Raw genomic sequence first — 18,464 nt, 5'->3', positions numbered from 1 at the left:
CTCAGAAACCTTTTACTGCATTCCTTGCCTGCTATTCTCCCGTTCTAGGAAAGGAGATAAATGTATCACCACAGGGGTGATATCAATAGTACCATGGACTTAGAAATGCTTGGTGAAGTCAATGTCGTGTCTTGTTTGAGTGATCACTACAGTGAAACTATTCGTAAACATAATTCGATCGTGGACAAGAACAGGCAAATGTTAATAATAATAATAATAATAATAATAATAATAATAATACAAACAAAAGCGGACATGAAGAACGCACAAATTCAACCCGAAGACATTTTGAATCGAAATATATATAGGAAGAAAATTGGCAAGTGGGAAGTTACTCCAGAGAATGAAGTACCAAAAAGAGCAGGTACCAAGTGGACGGAAGAAAGGAAGAGGATCTTTAGTCAACAGATGAAAGCATCATGGATCCTCAGCAAACAAAATCATAAATAAAGCTTTGTGTGTTCCGAAAGGGACCATTCACGCTTAATAAATAAATAAATAAATAAATAATAATATATTATTTTATGCCTTTGTATGTGGCGAAGTTAGGGCTCACGGCCCTCTCTTACACTTAACCACACTTAATCATCATCATCATAATCAAAATAATTGCATATGCATTGCACCGTATAGTGTTCAAAGTGTGTATCTTGATAACATGGTTTGAAGAACTTGAGATATATTATGGAATTATGAAACTAAGGCGCGCCCCCCATTGCTGATAACCACGAGCCGCCACTGACTTCAACACTTCAAATGTGTATTGTTGAATGCCTTTTCTAGATCTCTGAATGTCAGGTACTGTACGTGGGCTTGTTCTTAATTCAGTCCTCTATGATCAGACGTAAAGTCAGGATTGCTTCACGTGTTCCTACTTTTCTTTTGAAGCCAAACTGATCTTCTTGCGGTTCAATTTCAACTTACCTTTCCATTCCTGTTAAAAATTTTCAGGCGAGGTACTAAACTAATGGTGCAGTAGTTTTCATACTTGTCGGCACCGGCTTTCTTGGGAATAGGTATAACAACATTCTGCTGAAAATTGAATGCACTTCTCCAGTATCATACATCTTACACACTAAATGGAATAACCTGACCATGTTTGTTTCTCCTAAGGCAGTCTATAATTCTGAGGGTAGGCCATCAACTCCAGGTGCTTCATTCCTATTTAGGTGTCTCAAAGATCTGTCAAATTATGACATTAAAATTGAATCTCCCATTTCATCAGAATCCAGAACCCTATCATCTACTTTTCTACCTTGACACAAATGTTGGATATGTTCCTGCCATCTTTCTGCCTTGTCTTCATTCCCTAACAGAGTTTTCCATTTGAGCTCTTACTATTCATAAACCTAGTTTCCCTTTCTCCAAAGATTTCCTTGATTTTCCTGTATGCAACATGTACCTTTCGTATGACCATACAGTCTCTAACATCCTTGCATTTCTCCTTCAGCCATTCTTCCTTACCCTTTCTATCCACTTCATTCTTCAATTGCCTGCATTTTCTGCCCTCCTTGTTTTTTGTGTTCTTGTACTTTCAATATTTTTTAATCATGTCTAGTATCTCCTGAGTTATCCACTGATTCTTAATTGACCTTCCCTTTCTTCCTAACCTTTCTTCAGAAGCCTCATTGACCTCATTCTGTATGACTGTCCATACTTCCTCTACTGTGTTTCCTTCAGCCTTTTCATTTAGTCCTTGTGCAATATGTTCATTGAAATAATCCCTTACACTCTTTTCTTTGAACTTGTCTAAATCCCATCTCCTTGCATTCCTTTCTTCAATTTCTTCAACTTCAGATGGCATTTCATGACCAACAAATTGTAGTCAAGAGTCCATGTCTGCTCCTGGGAAAGTCTTGCACTCCTACACTTAGTTTTTGAATCTGCCTAATCATAATGAAATTCATTTGATACTTTCCAGTTTCTCCAGTTCTCACCCATATATACAGTACAACCATCATTCTGTGGTGTTTTTTAGTAAGGACTAAAGTGAAGAATTCAACCAGCTGATTTCCTTTTTCATTCCTTTGTCCCAATCCAAATTCTCCTACTGTATTACCTTCTCTTCCTTTGCATACCACTACATTCCAGTCTCCCATCACAGATTCTCATCACCTTTTACATACCGTGTTAAATCTTCCATCTCTTCATATATTCTTTTGATTTCTTTGTTGTCTGCTGAACTAGTAGGCATATAGACCTGCACCAATGTGGTGGTCATTGACTTGGTGTCTATCTTGACAATCCTTTCACTATGCTGGTTGTAGTAACTTACCCACTGTTCTATCTCCTGATTTATTATTAAACAAACTCCTGCATTTCCCCTGTTTGATTTTGTGTTGGTAATTCTGTAGCTGCCTGACCAAAAATGCTCTTCTTCCTGCCAAAGTACTTCACTTATAGCAACTACATCTAACTTCAGTCTATCCATCTTCCTTTTCAGATTCTCTAACCTACCGCAACGATTCAAACTTCTAACATTTCATGCTCCAACTCGCAGAATATCAGTATCCATCTTCCTGATGATTGCCCCCTCTCATATAGTCCCCACCGGAGATCCGAATGGGAGACTATTTTTCCTCTAGAATATTTTACTTGGGAGAAAGCCATCATCAATACATCTTTCATATAGAGAGAACTGCATGTCCTCAGGAGTTAGTTACGGGTGTAGTTTGTTGTTGCTTTCAGCAGTATAGCAGTACCAACACAGCTAAGCCATGTTAAGTATTATTGCAAGGCCATATCACTCAATCATCTAGACTGCCACCCTTGCAACTTCTGAAAGTGTGCTAGCCCCCTTTCGATGAACCATTCGTTAGATTAGTCTCTTGACAGATATTCGTCCGATATGGTTGCACCTGTAGCTCAGCTATCTGCTTCACTGGGATGCACCAACCTCTGCACTGTGGCAAGGTCACATGGTTTGCAGGGAAGGGTGCAGTAGGTGTTATTCTGAAAATTGAATGTGATTGTGACATTCCTGGTTATTCAGCTTCAGAGACTACTGCAATTTAATATGCACCTTTAACTTCATGTGAATTAGAAAGTATATTTTCAGCAAATAAAAACATTCTCACAGATAAAAGGAAGTCCCTGATGCCTGAGAATTGGGAAAGTACGGTACTTAATTGTTTACTCTAATAGAAACACAACTGATTGTGAGAGCCAGACTTAATCCGTGCAGACAACAGACATTCAAGAGACATAGAATAAATATTCTTGGTAAAGAACACTTTACTTGTGTATGTTAATTTTTAGATAATATTAATGCAGAACAAAATTATTAATGATTCAGTTTTCTTCATGCCTTTTACACAGTTCATTAAAATATTTAATTAAAATGCAGAATTTCTTATTATTTCATGGAACATTTTTCATGGAAGTTTCTTGGTGCATATTTTATACTTTAGTGCATAAATGAGTGCTTGCTTCGATGGTTTTTATTGCATATGAATGTGCCCTCATAACATATAACAATGCCATAGTAATCATTTATACTACTGTGACGCCATGTATGATGACCTGACTGCTACTCTTAATGACACACTACAACATGCGCCAAATGTCAGTGTCCACTATGTGTATGACCTACGTTACTATGATCACGTCACACCTGCCTATGATGAACTTGGTTGGCTAAAACTTAAACACTACCACAATCTTCATGCTTTATGCCTTCTTCATCAAATATTCTCCTCTCTACTTGTATTGTCAATTTCACCAACTGTCATCCAATAACAATATTGGAACATGGTCAAAAACTAATTACGCTCTTTTTTTATACCACCTCATTGCACCACAAACTCTTTTGTTATTTCTTCAGCATGGCAGTGGAATACACTTCTGTCTGTCTGAGGGACAATTGTTTGTATGTTATCAATGATGATAACAAATGACAAAGCCATCAAGAAGGTTGGACAAAGACAAATTAAATAAAATGAGCAATGCAAAATTGGAAGAACTCGTCTCAGAAGGGAAGATAAATGAAGCACTTAAGCTAATCATGAAAATGATACTGGAAGCAACTGAACCAGTTTCAATCAGGAAAGCTCAAAGGTGGTTTGACGTCACAGAAAGGGAAAGGAAACTCTAGCTGCGCTAGATAGGACAAGAACCTCACAATCAGAGAGAGACCATCAAATATATATCTCCCAAAGAAAAGAACACAAGCTACTTATAAAGAAAAAGAGAGAAGATTTTATCGAACAAGAAGCTAAGAAGATGGCAGAGGAAGCAAGAAATGATCCCTTCCTGGCACTAAGAAAGAAAACAGCTTCAAAAGCCAGAGAAATTCCACTGAATAAATGGGAGTCATTTTCAAGCAATTCTGAACAAATCGGAGGACGACTTAGCTTTTATCAAGGATAGAAGGGAATTAGAAGAACCTACAAAGACCATAAATGAAAAAAATATATCAACAACACCTGGGGAAGTAGAGAACATCATAAGAAGAATGAAAAACCGTAAGGCTCCAGGACCGGACCAAATTTGTATTGAACACATCAAGGACTCACTAGAGACGCTACTACCAATGTGGAGCAATATCTTCAATATTTGCTTGGAGAGGGGTATTCCAGACATATGGAAGAAATCACTTATTAAAGTGCTATATAAAGGTAAGGGAGACACAAGTGACCCTAATGCATATAGAGGAGTAGTGCTAGAAAACAATCTCTTTTAAGATATATATGAAAGTTACAAACAGGCTTGAATCAGAAGTCACAATTCCAGAATGTCAATTCAGTTTTACTAAAGGGAAATCAACTCTTCATACAGTCCAATACCTGTTGGGAGAAGTTCAAGAAGCCCTAAGAATATCCAAAGGGAAATATTTCACTGTATTCATAGACTACAGTAAGGCTTTTGACTCACTCGACAGGAAACTACCGAGACAAAAAGTCAAGGATATGATTGGCATAGAGCACCCACTTACCCATGTTTTGGAAGACGTTCTCCAATATAACTACATTGAAATCGATGATGGTGTCAGCAGATCGAAGACTATTACACAGAGACCAATGGAGTCCTACAGGGTGACCCCATAAGTCCGTTGTTCAACATAATGACAGCAGACATCATTGAGATACTCAAAGGAAAGAAGACAACCACGTTAATCATGTATGCGGACGACATGGTCTTAGGCTCGACCAACCAAGGACAGCTGCAGGAAACCTTGATAGAACTTGAGACATGGGTAGAGAAAAACTTATCTTTCAATCAATATGCAGAAAACATATCAGATGATTTTCAGAAAGGGAGGGAGGGAGAATATCGCAAAACTACATACTGACTCTCCACAACAAACCACTAACGACAGTTAATAGGTTCAAATATTTGGGTGTAACCCTTTAAACAACAGCGAGCTCCTTCCGGTGCCACATCCAGGATAGGACAGCAGAGGCCACGAAAGCAATATGCAGGGTAAAGAACATGGCAGCACTATCACTGAAGACAGCCATGAGACTTTATGATACGATGATATCACCCATAGTTACCTATGGTCTGGAACTAATATGGAAAAATCTGACCATCTCTTAGATTGCATAGAAAAGGCGAAAAATCATTTCCTAAAACATGCCCTTAGGATGGGAAAATATGCACCATCTAGACTTGTTTACGTGCATGCCAAGGAAACTTCTTTTATGGAGGATCTAAGACTACGTCTGCCTTCTACTGAAGCATCCAACAAATTAGTGGAACGTAGGAGGATGAAGAGAACAGAGATAGATATTGAATTTTATGGAACATCAGCGATGATCGACCCCAACTGGACAAAGCCAAACCAGGAGCAAAGACATACCATTACGAGACTGGCCATTCATGGATTTTATTATAAGATTTGTGAGAATAAGCTCTTTCATTCGCCAAACGAAAGGTGAGTGTGTGAATTATGTGGACAGAAATGTACCCTGTATCATATAACAGTATGTCAGATGAGGACAAAATCTTTGATTACAGCAGTGAAAACTAATCGTGTTCGGGAGATCATTTCAGTTTTATTATGATTTTGTTATTGTACTCTGAATCAGGTCTCCACAAGTGTTAAAGTATCTTTGGTTTGTAGTTAATGCTCTTTTGAGTGTACCTTAATAAATTATAATATTGTAGATTAGCCTGTAATCAAGATGTACACTGTATATAAACATACTGTTATTATTACAGAATGCCTTTGCTTGCAGGACCTAGTATTTACAGTGCACTGTGTCTTCTGGTATAGGCTAGAGCAATTTTGTTATTTTCATTGATCTGTCTCTGTCTTGTCCTTGGCTTTGACAATATGAAAGTGACTGAGGTATGAGTGATGCTAGTAACGCCATTCCTTATGCAGCCAGTCCCTATTATGAATGGTGTGAAAATGTTGCTCATAGGGTCAGTTGGTGCATGCATTTCAGAGGGCTTGGCAGACTGATCCAACCAGCCTTTGGGCTGAGGACTGAACATACATATATTATTAACCCGCGAGTGGTCACTATGAGATTTTCTCGCATTATTTTGAATTGTGAGTTTACTTCTCAGTGATGCAAGGGAGGTGACTGTTCCCTCTTCTAGCCGAGTAGGTGGAATAAACTTTGTATTTTATTTTATATGTAATCTTAATTCAATATGGAACCAATAATGAAGTTTATAACCTTGAAACCCCTCCTCTAGTCGGAACAAAGATTTGTATGAGTTTGTGCACCCTGTGTCAGAGGTTCTATCATTGCGACCAGTGGCGTTGGTGTTGTGTTGAAGTCAAGAGGGAAATTTTATACTGTTGTAGACGTTAGTATTTGACTTAAGTTGCATGCGAAATATTCTCCATTTGTAGTTACTGACAAATGAATCTTCAAAAATTAAGAGTCAAGGAAGAATGATGGGTAAGAAGTGCTGTTACAAACTCCAGCTAACTCAAATGTTAGAGAGAAGACCTATTGTACTTTATTTTTGTATTCGTATTTTGTCTGTCAGAAAGTTCTATATTGACAACAGTGTTATTGGTTTGACATCCGCATAACTACTTTTACGGTTTTTGCAGATGCCAAGGTGCTGGAATTTTGTCCCCAGGAGTTCTTTTACATGCCAGTAAATCTATGGCTTATGCATCTGAACACCTTCAAACACCACCGGAATGAGCCAGGATTGAACCTGCCAACTTGGGCTCAGAGAGCCAGCACCTTAACCGTCTGAGCCATTCAGCCCGGCACTCTTGTGAATATTACGTACTGACATGTGACTGAACTAATGACTAATTTCAGTTGAGTAGTAATTTGTTTCTGTAACATATGGCTAATCATTTAATTTTTTTATAATCTAAAATGTATAAGGCAGACTTTGTGGAAGATATATTTATTTTAAATGAAGTTTAATGTGAGGGAAAATCTCACGTGCGAACACTTGTGTTGCAATATGGCTAGTGACCACTTGCGGGTTAAATATTTCTTTCGGATAGAAATGAGCTAACATTGTGTGAACACTACATTCATGTCGCAGTTGTTTATATCATCATCATCATCATCTATTTATTTATTTTTTAATTTTTGTTTTTATATCACAATACTGTATTGTTTGGTAGCTGTAGGATGTCTCATTTGTAATCTGTTTCTTTTAATATTTTAATTTAATATTTAAATACTTGAATATTTTAATGCTATAATGCAAATATTATTTTCAGAAGCTTGCTGTTTTTTTATATTATCATCCCAAGAAGCCTGTGGCCATATCACCAACACAGCTTACCTATTTTTTATTGTTTATATATTAATTTTAAAAAAACTGCAATTGTATATATAAGAAAACCTTTACAGTTATCAGCACTCGTTTTACTTACTGTTTGATCTCCATATTGGTATCACGATACCCACTTCGACCATGAAGACAACAGCACAGATGATGACTGAGGAGAGAGTTGCCTTTGGTATAAAGTAGAAGTATGGTGTCAAGAGACTAAGAGCAAGTATCACCAGAATACCTGTAATCACAACATAATTATATATTAACACTAGCCAAAATATTCTGAGGCCATTAATACACAGTTTGTCTGCAGTTCAACATTAATGTACTGAAATGAATGGTAAAGGAAAAGAAGACCAATAGGACACACAACATATACATGTTCAACAAACCACCCAAACCTATTTTTATAAGTTGTTTTTGAGTTTAACTTCAACCTTTTCAGCTGCTTTTCCCACTTCTGAAAGCAAGACCCCTGTGGGTGGAGGCAGTAGAATAACACCTATGGTATACCTTGCCTATCATAAGAGGCAACTAAAAGATGTCCCAGGGGCTCGTAACTTGAGAGTGTGGGTTGGCAACCACGGGGCCCTTAGCCAAGTCCTGACATTGCTTCCATTTACTTTCCTCACTTTCATCTAATGTATCCAGCCTCCCTTAGTCAACTCTTGTTCTTTTCTGACCCCGATGGTATTAGGTGTCGAGGCCTAAGGAATCTTTAACTTCTGCATCCTTTATGGCTCTTGTTTTCCTTTAGCAGACACCTCCATTTTTCAAAGTGTTGCACTCCTTCTGCTTCCCCCCCCCCCCCCCTCAATGTTAATAGAGAATGGTTTCCCAGTCGTTCTTCCTCTTAAAACAGTAATCACCACCACCAACAACCATGCTATATAACAATCATTTCTAAACTTGGGTCATTTCATAATAACTTTCAATATTGAACAGTATTTTTTGTTGTTGTTTAACTCTCTTCCCTCCCTTAGTGTGACCATAATCCACTATATAACCTATTTTTCTTTTACTTCCAGGTTTAAATTAATTACAACATATTTGCTTGTTTGTCAATATCCCTTATACTCATATGCTATTTACTTCTATATTTAACTGAAATTTTAGTCTTTTATACCATTTATGCACTTCCTCCCCTCATGTAAGAAGATTCTCACTCTTTAAGATTGCACTTTGCTTATGTCATTACACTTGGTATTATTTCCCACCTGTACTATCTAATGGTTCATGGTGTGGGTTGCTGTAGTCACGTCCCAGTTCGCGAACCATGGACAACGGCCGAGTGGCCTAATAAGTGGTCCTAAGAGTCGGGATACCAGTTGCTATGGAATGGGAGTGGGCATCTCGGACATATTCTGAGTCATGGCCCTCCTTGTGCTCAGGCGGCTAGGACTATACAAGTCACCGGTGGTCCATAACCCGTTAGAGGAGAGATCCTCACTTGGACTGTGCAAGTAGGGTAGCATCCTGCTTCATGAATTTACCGAGCTCAGCACATTTTAAGCAAGCCTCGGACATATAGGAGTAACGGAATACCACTCCCATTTGACAGGAAACAACGTGGTGAACGAAATGGAATTTGATGGGGAGCTATCAATATTAATGGGGCTTATGGAAGAAAGAAAGAACTGGCTGTATCAGCTAATCAGGATGTGCTAGGAGTAAGTGATATTGGGGTAAGGGGAGATAACGAGGAAGAGATAGATTATAAAGTGTACTTGACGAGTATTAGAAAGGGAAGGGAAGAATCTGGGGTAGGGCTCTTTATCAGGAATACCATTGCACGCAACATAGTTTCTGTTAGGCACGTAAATGAGTGAATTATGTGGGTAGATTTGTCAGTTGGAGGAATTAGGACTAGAATTGTCTCCGTGTATTCACCATCTGAGGGTGCAGATGAGGATGAAGTTGACAAGTTTTATGAAGCATTGAGTGACATCGTGGTCAGGGTCAACAGCAAGGACAGAATAGTGCTAATGGGCGGTTTCAATGCAAGAGTTGGGAATAGAAATGAAGGATACGAAAGGGCGATTGGTAAATATGGGGAAGATATGGAAGCTAATGGGAATGGGAAGCGTTTGCTGGACTTCTGTGCTAGTATGGGTTTAACAGTTATGAATACATTCTTCAAGCATAAGGCTATTCACCGCTACACATGGGAGGCTAGGGGTACCAGATCCATAATAGACTATATCTTAACCGACTTCGAATTCAGGAAATCTGTTAGGAATGTACGAATTTTTCGCGGATTTTTCGATGATACAGACCACTATCTGATCTGTAGTGAACTAAGTATCTCCAGGCCTAGGGTAGAGAAAGTGAAATCTGTCTGCAAACGAATAAGGGTAGAAAATCTCCAGGGTGAAGAAATTAGACAAAAGTACATGGATATGATTAGTGAGAAGTTTCGAACAATAGACAGTAAGCAGATTCAGGATATAGTAAGTGAATGGGTGGCATACAGGGATGCTGTAGTAGAAACAGCAAGGGAATGCCTAGTAACAACTGTGTGTAAAGATGGGAAAAGGTGAACATCTTGGTGGAATGATGAAGCGAGAGCAGTTTGTAAACTTAAAAAGAAGGCTTATCAGAAATGGCTCCAAACAACGGCCGAGGCAGACAGAGATTTATAAGTAGATGAAAGAAACAGAGTGAAACAAATAGTTGTTGAATCCAAAAAGAAGTCATGGGAAGATTTTGGTAATAACCTGGAAAGGCTAGGTCAAGCAGCAGGGAAACCTTTCTGGACAGTAATAAAGAATCTTAGGAAGGGAGGGGAAAAAGGAAATGAATGGTGTTTTGAGTAATTCAGGTGAACTCATAATAGATCCCAGGGAATCACTGGAGAGGTGGAGGGAATATTTTGAACATCTTCTCAATGTAAAAGGAAATCATTCTGGTGGTGTTGCGAACAGACAAGCTCATGGGGAGGAGGAAAATGATCTTTGTGAAATTACACTTGAGGAACTGGAAAGGATGGTAAATAAACTCCATCGTCATAAAGCAGCAGGAATAGATGAAATCAGACCTGAAATGGTGAAGTATAGTGGGAAGGCAGGGATGAAGTGGCTTCATAGAGTAGTAAGATTAGCATGGAGTGTTGGTAAGGTACCTTCAGACTGGACAAAAGCAGTAATTGCACCTATCTATAAGCAAGGGAACAGGAAGGATTGCAACAACTATCGAGGTATCTCCTTGATTAGTATACCAGGCAAAGTATACACTGGCATCTTGGAAGGGAGAGTGCGATCAGTCGTTGAGAGGAAGTTGGATGAAAACCAGTGTGGTTTCAGACCACAGAGAGGCTGTCAGGATCAGATTTTCAGTATGCGGCAGGTAATTGAAAAATGCTACGAGAGGAATAGGCAGTTGTGTTTATGTTTTGTAGATCTAGAGAAAGCATATGACAGGGTACCGAGGGAAAAGATGTTCACTATACTGGGGGACTATGAATGTAAGGTAGATTATTAAAATCAAACAAAGGCATTTATGTTGACAATTGGGCTTCTGTGAGAATTGATGGTAGAATGAGTTCTTGGTTCAGGGTACTTACAAGGGTTAGACAAGGCTGTAATCTTTCACTTTTGCTGTTTGTAGTTTACATGGATCATCTGCTGAAAGGTATAAAATGACAGCAAGGGATTCAAGTAGGTGGAAATGTAGTAAGCAGTTTGGCTTATGCTGAAGACTTTGTCTTGGTCCTAAGATTCTTTATTAATGAATCTTATTTTGAAGTCATGTCATATTTTAACTGGTGAATCATACACATTGCTAGCTGATACATCAATTCTGATAATGGCCCCTGATCACAGAAATGCATATTTATTTATATTTTGTCTTTTTTTTTTTTTTGTTGCTATTTTTACTTTAAGGTCATTTTCTTCAATTTTGCTTCATTATTTCATCATTTTCAGCATCTTTTTTCTGTATTATTCTTTCATTTTTATGAATTTACATGGATAATCAACATATCTGAATAATTATCAGAGCTTTCAATAAAAAAGTACTCAAACATCAAAACGTTTATTACTCAGTTCAAAAACTGTGCAATAAAGTAACCAACAACTCTTATCTGTACTCTCAGGAAATTTACATCTCTAGAGTGCAATGAGACATTGCTTGCAATGAGAGGGAGGGGTATTATCTATTTTGCTTTGCATCGCGCTGACACAGATAGGTCTTATGGCAATGATGGGACAGGAAAGGCCTAGGAATTGGAAGGAAGTAGCGGTGGCCTTAATTAAGGTACAGCCCCAGCATTTGCCTGGTATGAAAATGGGAAACCACAGAAAACCATCTTCAGGGCTGCCGAACCCACTATCTCCCGATTACTGGATACTGGCGGCACTTAAGCGACTGCAGCTATCAAGCTCGGTAGGGGGGGGAGTATTATCACTGCAGTAGGTGCAAATTCACATTTCATTCTGGATCTCAAAATACCCGAGTACTAACATAGATATACATGCTCGTTAGTTTCATTTTAGATAATGAGAGTTTTCATGGTATGTGTGTGTGATTAACTTCAAGTGCTAGAATGCCAAAGATGAAACCATCTAAATTTTTTTTTTTCTATTTATTTATTGGTGACAAAAGGTCCCACGAGCCCCTGGCTCATGATAGGGACAGTACAGTACATACTTTTCTTGAGCCAACACAATAACTACATTCATATGCAACAGCTTTTCCAGTAAAGTGACACGTACATTTTTGGATAACTAAGACATAGTTGTTTTTTTTAACATGTTAGCATCATAGTTTTTCAGAAGTATATTCAGATAATGATGGCTATAAGATATTAAATATGGACAATATATTAATGTATTAATTAAAATAAGTTATATAGAGGTTATATTAAGATATCTGTAGAAGAGTAATATTCCTTCAGTTTTTTCTTAAAACATTTAACAGATTTAGAGTTCTTTATAACAGGAGGCAACACATTATATTCCCTAAACATTGATGATTCTATGCCTTTCACTCCATAATTTACTGAATTAGAGCAAGAGCAATATATCCTTAATGATCCTCCAGTTCCATACTGGTATCTATGAATTTCCCTAAAATGGGAGAAGTTAACAGCAGACTGTGTTAATTTCCTGTCTAGCTTATACATAAAAGACTGATGATGAAAATGCAATTATTTTATGGAATGGCAGAATAATTGACTCTGAAAAACATCATGTGATGGTTTGAGGAAGGGGAATCGATACATAATTTTGATGTTTCTTTTTTGCAGGATTTCAAAATTAACAGAATCTTCCCTACATCTTCCCTAAATGAAGCTTATGTATGTCAGATGTGGGTGGATCATTGCATAATATATACACTTCTATTGTTGGCGAGTTACATTACTGTACCTTAATCTGTGCATTATTCCTATCAAAGGAGTAATTTTGCTGATTACATAATCAATATGGCCTTTCCAGTCTTATACTATACCAAGATACATAGCTGAGTTAACTCTTTCTGTAGTACTTGGTCCTTTTAGGTAACAGTGTTAGCCGCTGTGATCTTATGGGCTGTTTTATGAAATATAAAGTATTTTGTTTTAGTCACATTTATGATCATTTCTTTAGATAAAGCCCAGTCCAATAACTCAAATCAAATCAAATCAAATCAAATCAAAATCTCTTTATTTGCAAATGAGGTGTCTACCTCTGTGGCAAATGGTACACTAAAATACATTATTGTCAAGCACTAAATTTTAAATTAACAAGAGACGAAGAAAATTTTCCTAGAATACAATGTTATACAATTTACACTAATAATTTGTTCTATTAAACACACACATCATCCTTAATACATTTATACTGTTTACAAAATTCTACTTATAATATCTTACAAACATAGTCAACTCATATACAGTATGTGAAATTACTTCTAATAATAATATACAACTGGTATAGGATTAAAATTAACATTGAATTTATTTACATATTTATATTTTACCAATTTTGGAACCTAAGTAGCATAACGACCTGCTGCATCTTAACCAGAGCCCCTTTTGCCACCACTTTTCAGAGTTCCTGAAGGGCCTTCACAGCTACCGTAGTGGTCCCAGGGCCCTCGAAGTCCCCACTGTACTTCACCCCTACAGGCAGTCCCCTACTTGGGCTGTCCAAACTCCATAGACCAGGGGATGGAATTAATTTAATCACACACATTTTTTTTTTTACAATATTCTGCACTGGTCGAATGCCCTCTAACATTTCATTTATTTTCTCTGTTGTTTATTTTCTTCTTGAATATCTGTACAGATTTTGGAAAAGGATCAAACACTACCCCTGGTAAACTGTTCCACTCCTTCACGCCCTTCCCAATGAATGAAAATTTACCCCAATCGCTTCTGCTAAAATTCCTTCTAATTTTGTACTTGTGGTCAGTTCTACCAATATAATTATTTTCCAACTGAAGCCTCTCATGGATATCTCTCCATGTTTCTCCTGTATAGGCTCTATATAATCCTATAAGTCTAGTTTTCTCCCTTCTCTTACTTAAAGTTTCCCAACCAAGTTCCTTTAACATTTCTGATACACTACTCTTTCTCCTGAAATCCCCTGTTACAAACCTTGCTGCTTTCCTCTGCACACCATCTAGTTCTTTTATTAGGTATTCTTGGTGAGGATCCCAAACACTGTTTGCATATTCCAATAATGGACGAACCATACTTAAGTAACTTTTTTCTTTTAATTCTTTGTTGCATCCTTTAAGTAGCCTCATTATGACATGTAACGATCTGTATGCTTTCCCAACAATGTCATCAACATGACCCTTCCAGTGCAAATTACTTTCAAATCTCACACCTAAGGATTTTCACTTGCCATCTTTAGGGATAACTACCTCATCCAAAGTATATTCAAATTCAGTTTTAAAGCTCCTGTTTGTAAATGTTGTAACAGTTGATTTGCCTCCATTAATCTTCATATTATTTTCTTCAACCCATTCTTGGATACTCTCAAGGTCCCTTTGTAATTCTGAGCAATCCTCAATGTTATTTATTTCCCTATAAACAATTATGTCATCTGCATACAATCTTATTTTCGATGTTATATTGTTCCCTAAATCATTTGCGTATATTAAGAAAAGTAACGGACCGATTATACTACCCTGTGCAATTCCCTTCCAAACTTTCTCTTCCTGTGATATATTATTTCCTACTTTGACTTTCTGAACCCTTGAATTTAGAAATGTTCTTATCCAACGTATAACCCTTACGTCCAATCCTATTCCCTCCAATTTCTTTAATAATATTCCATGTTCCACTCTATCAAAGGCTTTGGAAAGATCTATGGCTATGCAATCTAACTGGCCTCCTGAATCCAACTGATCTGATATGTCCTGCTGAAATCCCACCAGTTGTGCCTCGCAAGAAAATTTCTTTCTAAATCCATACTGGCTCCTCATGAACCAACTTTTATCATCACATATCCCTCTGATGTACTTTGCTATTAAACTCTCCAGTATTTTACAAACTATACTGGTCAGGCTGATTGGTCTGTAGTTCTCTGGTTTCCTTTTATCACCCTTTCCTTTATAAATTGGTATTATTATAGATTCCTTCCATTCCTTTGGTATTACACTATTATTTATGACATAGTCAAAGAGAAATTTTAAATAAGGCACTATATACCACCCCATTGTCTTTAATACCTCCCCAGTAATTTGATCACTTCCTGCTGCTTTTCCTTGCTGAAGCAGTTGGATTTCTCTGAAAATATCTTCATTTGTGAATGAGAAGCTTTTTGTTTCCCTATGTGTCTCTCCCTCTCTATCTTCTGTTATGGTTTCCAAGTCCTGACAATCTTCTACTGAATCTCTGAATTCCCTACTGAAGAGGTTTGCTTTCTCAGTATCTGTTAAATAGTGTTCACCCCCTTCTCCCACCATTGTAGGAATTTGGATTTCTTTCCCTTTTTGATTCCTAATATATGAATACAGCTTTTTCCATTTCCCTTTGTGGCCATTACCCTCTTGAAGAGACAATTAATATAATTCTCTTTTGCTTCCTTTTTCACTCTATTCAGTTCCCTCATTAGCTGTTTTCTAGTTTCTCTATTCTTCCTACCCTCTTTGATTTTCCTGTTTACTATTCTACATTTTCTTTTTAATTTTCTTATTTCCCTTGTATAATAAACAGGGCCTGAGGTCATTTTACCCTTCTTAACCGGTACAAATCTCTTTTCTCCTTCCCAAATGATTCCTTTAAATTTAGCCCAAAGTGTATCCACATTACTCCCTTCACTTATCCAACAACTGAATTGTGATTTAAGGTAAGTCCCAAGTTCATCAACTTTAGTTTTTCTGTATAACTTCTTGTCTTGTGTGACCCTCTTATTAGGCCTTTTTGGTACCAGTCCTACATCCATTATTACAGCCTTATGGTCACCTATTCCTTCAATTACCTCAGTTTTATGAACAATTTCCCATGGTTTAACCAAGAATACATCTAGTAAGTTATTGAGACGAGTCAGTTCTTGTACTACTTGTGTAAATCCTCCCTCCCAAATTAACTTATTTGCCAGTTTCTGTTCATGGGCTTCACTTGCAGCTCCATTCCATTCAACTTCAGGCAAGTTTAGATCTCCCCCAATTATTACCATATCATTATTATTGTTTTTATGAGTATAATCTATTATTTTCTCAAATATTTCCATGTCTCTTTCCTCTCTTCCAGGCCTGTATGTTCCTATAATTCCCACCTCCTTCATATTATGACAAACTAATTTTATCCCTAATATTTCATCCATTTCATCGGTAAACCATTCATGTGAACAATAAGTTTCCTTCACCAGAATAAACACCCCCCCTCCCTTTTTATCTCCTCGGTCTCTACGATAGACTGTGTACCCTTCTGGAAATACTTCTCTATTACCCACCCCTTCTCTCAACCATGATTCTACTCCTATCACCACATCAGTCTCATAAGATTCCATCAATGTACTGAATTTTAATTGTTTATTTACTACACTGTGACAGTTTACCAAGAGCAATCTCAGACCTCCTTCCTCCCTAAAACTTGACTGTTGCAATTGGGTAACGTTTGACTCATGAGTTGAGAACGTCCCTGCAACCCAGATCCTTGTACATAGATCTTGATTTAAGGGTCTGGGTTTTTTGGCAAGTTTCCCTGTATGTGCCAGTTTAGTGGTATGGGTTTTCTTAAGTACAGGTTAGTTTGCAAATCTCAGTTGATACCGTAAGGTGGGGTTACTTTGCGCCTACAGGTGTTACTTTGCACCACTTGCCGAATGGCATTGAATGACCTCTGACGAGTGAAATGTGAACTAGTTTGATTTAGTTTATAACTTTCCAAATAGATGTCATTACTGTGGTACTTTTTGAAGTTACAGAATCCTCCCAGAATGCTATGTTCTCTTGTGAGCCTCCATTGAATTTCAAGCTCTAAGACGTGTGATTTTTTCTTATTTTAACTTTTGTGTGTATCCTATACTTGCTGATGTGCTAATCAGGTAAGACCAATTGTACTTAATACCTTTATAAGTCACCATCTGAGAATTATACTGTTTATTCTAAAACAGTAAGCTGGAAATGCACAGTTCGAGTGAAAGCATATGCATGTCAACATTCTGAGCTACTTGGGGATACTTTGCACCAGCATGAAAGTGGAGCAAAGTAACCCCAACATTTTAAAATAAGTGTATTTTAATTATATGAACTATGTTATATGAACACACTACTCAGATATGTAATCCTGTTGTGTTGCAGACGAACTATGCCGAGAAAATAGGTCAGAAAACCTGGGAGCAGGCGTTATGGAGACTATTCTCTGGAAAAGATGAATGAATGTCTGACAGCCGTTCGGGATGGAATAATGTCGACCAGGGCCGCAGAAGCACATTTTGGTATACCTAGGCGAACTATTATTAACAAGATAAAAGGACATCACTCTTCTATTCCTGGAAAACCACCTATTTTCAGCGAAAAAGAAGAGAACATATTTTCAGACTGTGTTGTTGCTATGAGTGAGTTTGGATTTCCTATTGATGAATTCGAAATGCGGTGCATTGTTAGTGCTTATCTAGGTAGGATGGGCAGGGAAGTCAAGCAATTTAAAAACAACCTACCAGGAAAAGAGTGGGTGAGAAGCTTTTTAAAGAGACATCCAGAACTCACTGTACGATTTGCTGCAAATATAAAGAGATCTAGGGCATCAATAAACAAAGAAACTCTCCAAGAATATGTAGGTAATATGAGGGGCTCACTGGAGGGGGTACCTCCGCAAAACATATGGAATTATGATGAAAGTAACCTCACAGACGACCCAGGTTCCAAAAGAGTTATAACTAAGAGAGGTGTGAAGTACCCGGAAAATATTCGTAATGCTTCAAAGGCAAGTGTGTCTGTCATGATTTGTGGCTCAGCTGCTGGTGAACTCCTTCCCCCATACGTGGTTTACCGATCACAGAATATGTGGTCAACTTGGCGTGAAGGAGGTCCAACAGGATGCAGATACAATAATTCCAAATCTGGATGGTTTACTGCAGAAATTTTCACTGACTGGTTTCAAAGTCTTATGCTCCCAAGATTAAAGAAACTTGTAGGGAAGAAAGTACTTATAGGGGACAACTTGTCGTCCCATATTACACCAATTGTCTTACAGTTGTGCAGAGAGAATGATATTCAGTTTGTTTGCTTACCGGCAAACAGTACCCACCTAACACAGCCGCTGGATGTAGCCTTTTTCCGGCCAATGAAAGCTGCATGGAGGAAGATTTTGGGTCAGT

General features: G+C 37.7%; 1 protein-coding gene across 3 annotated transcripts in view; it reads right to left on the bottom strand.

Annotated features, from left to right (window-relative positions):
- LOC136875676 (sodium-independent sulfate anion transporter) overlaps positions 1-18,464 on the bottom strand; it is a 323,055-nt gene that overhangs the window by 34,012 nt on the left and 270,579 nt on the right. For all 3 annotated transcript variants that reach the window (XM_068228098.1, XM_068228096.1, XM_068228097.1), the window contains exon 8: positions 7,808-7,948. In XM_068228098.1, coding sequence (XP_068084199.1) covers positions 7,808-7,948 — 141 coding nt within the window. The remainder of the gene's footprint in view (positions 1-7,807; positions 7,949-18,464) is intronic.

Source organism: Anabrus simplex, chromosome 6 (genome assembly GCF_040414725.1).
Source record: "Anabrus simplex isolate iqAnaSimp1 chromosome 6, ASM4041472v1, whole genome shotgun sequence".
In the NCBI taxonomy this organism is placed as follows: domain Eukaryota; kingdom Metazoa; phylum Arthropoda; class Insecta; order Orthoptera; family Tettigoniidae; genus Anabrus; species Anabrus simplex.
This window is presented reverse-complemented; position numbering and strand designations above follow the sequence as displayed.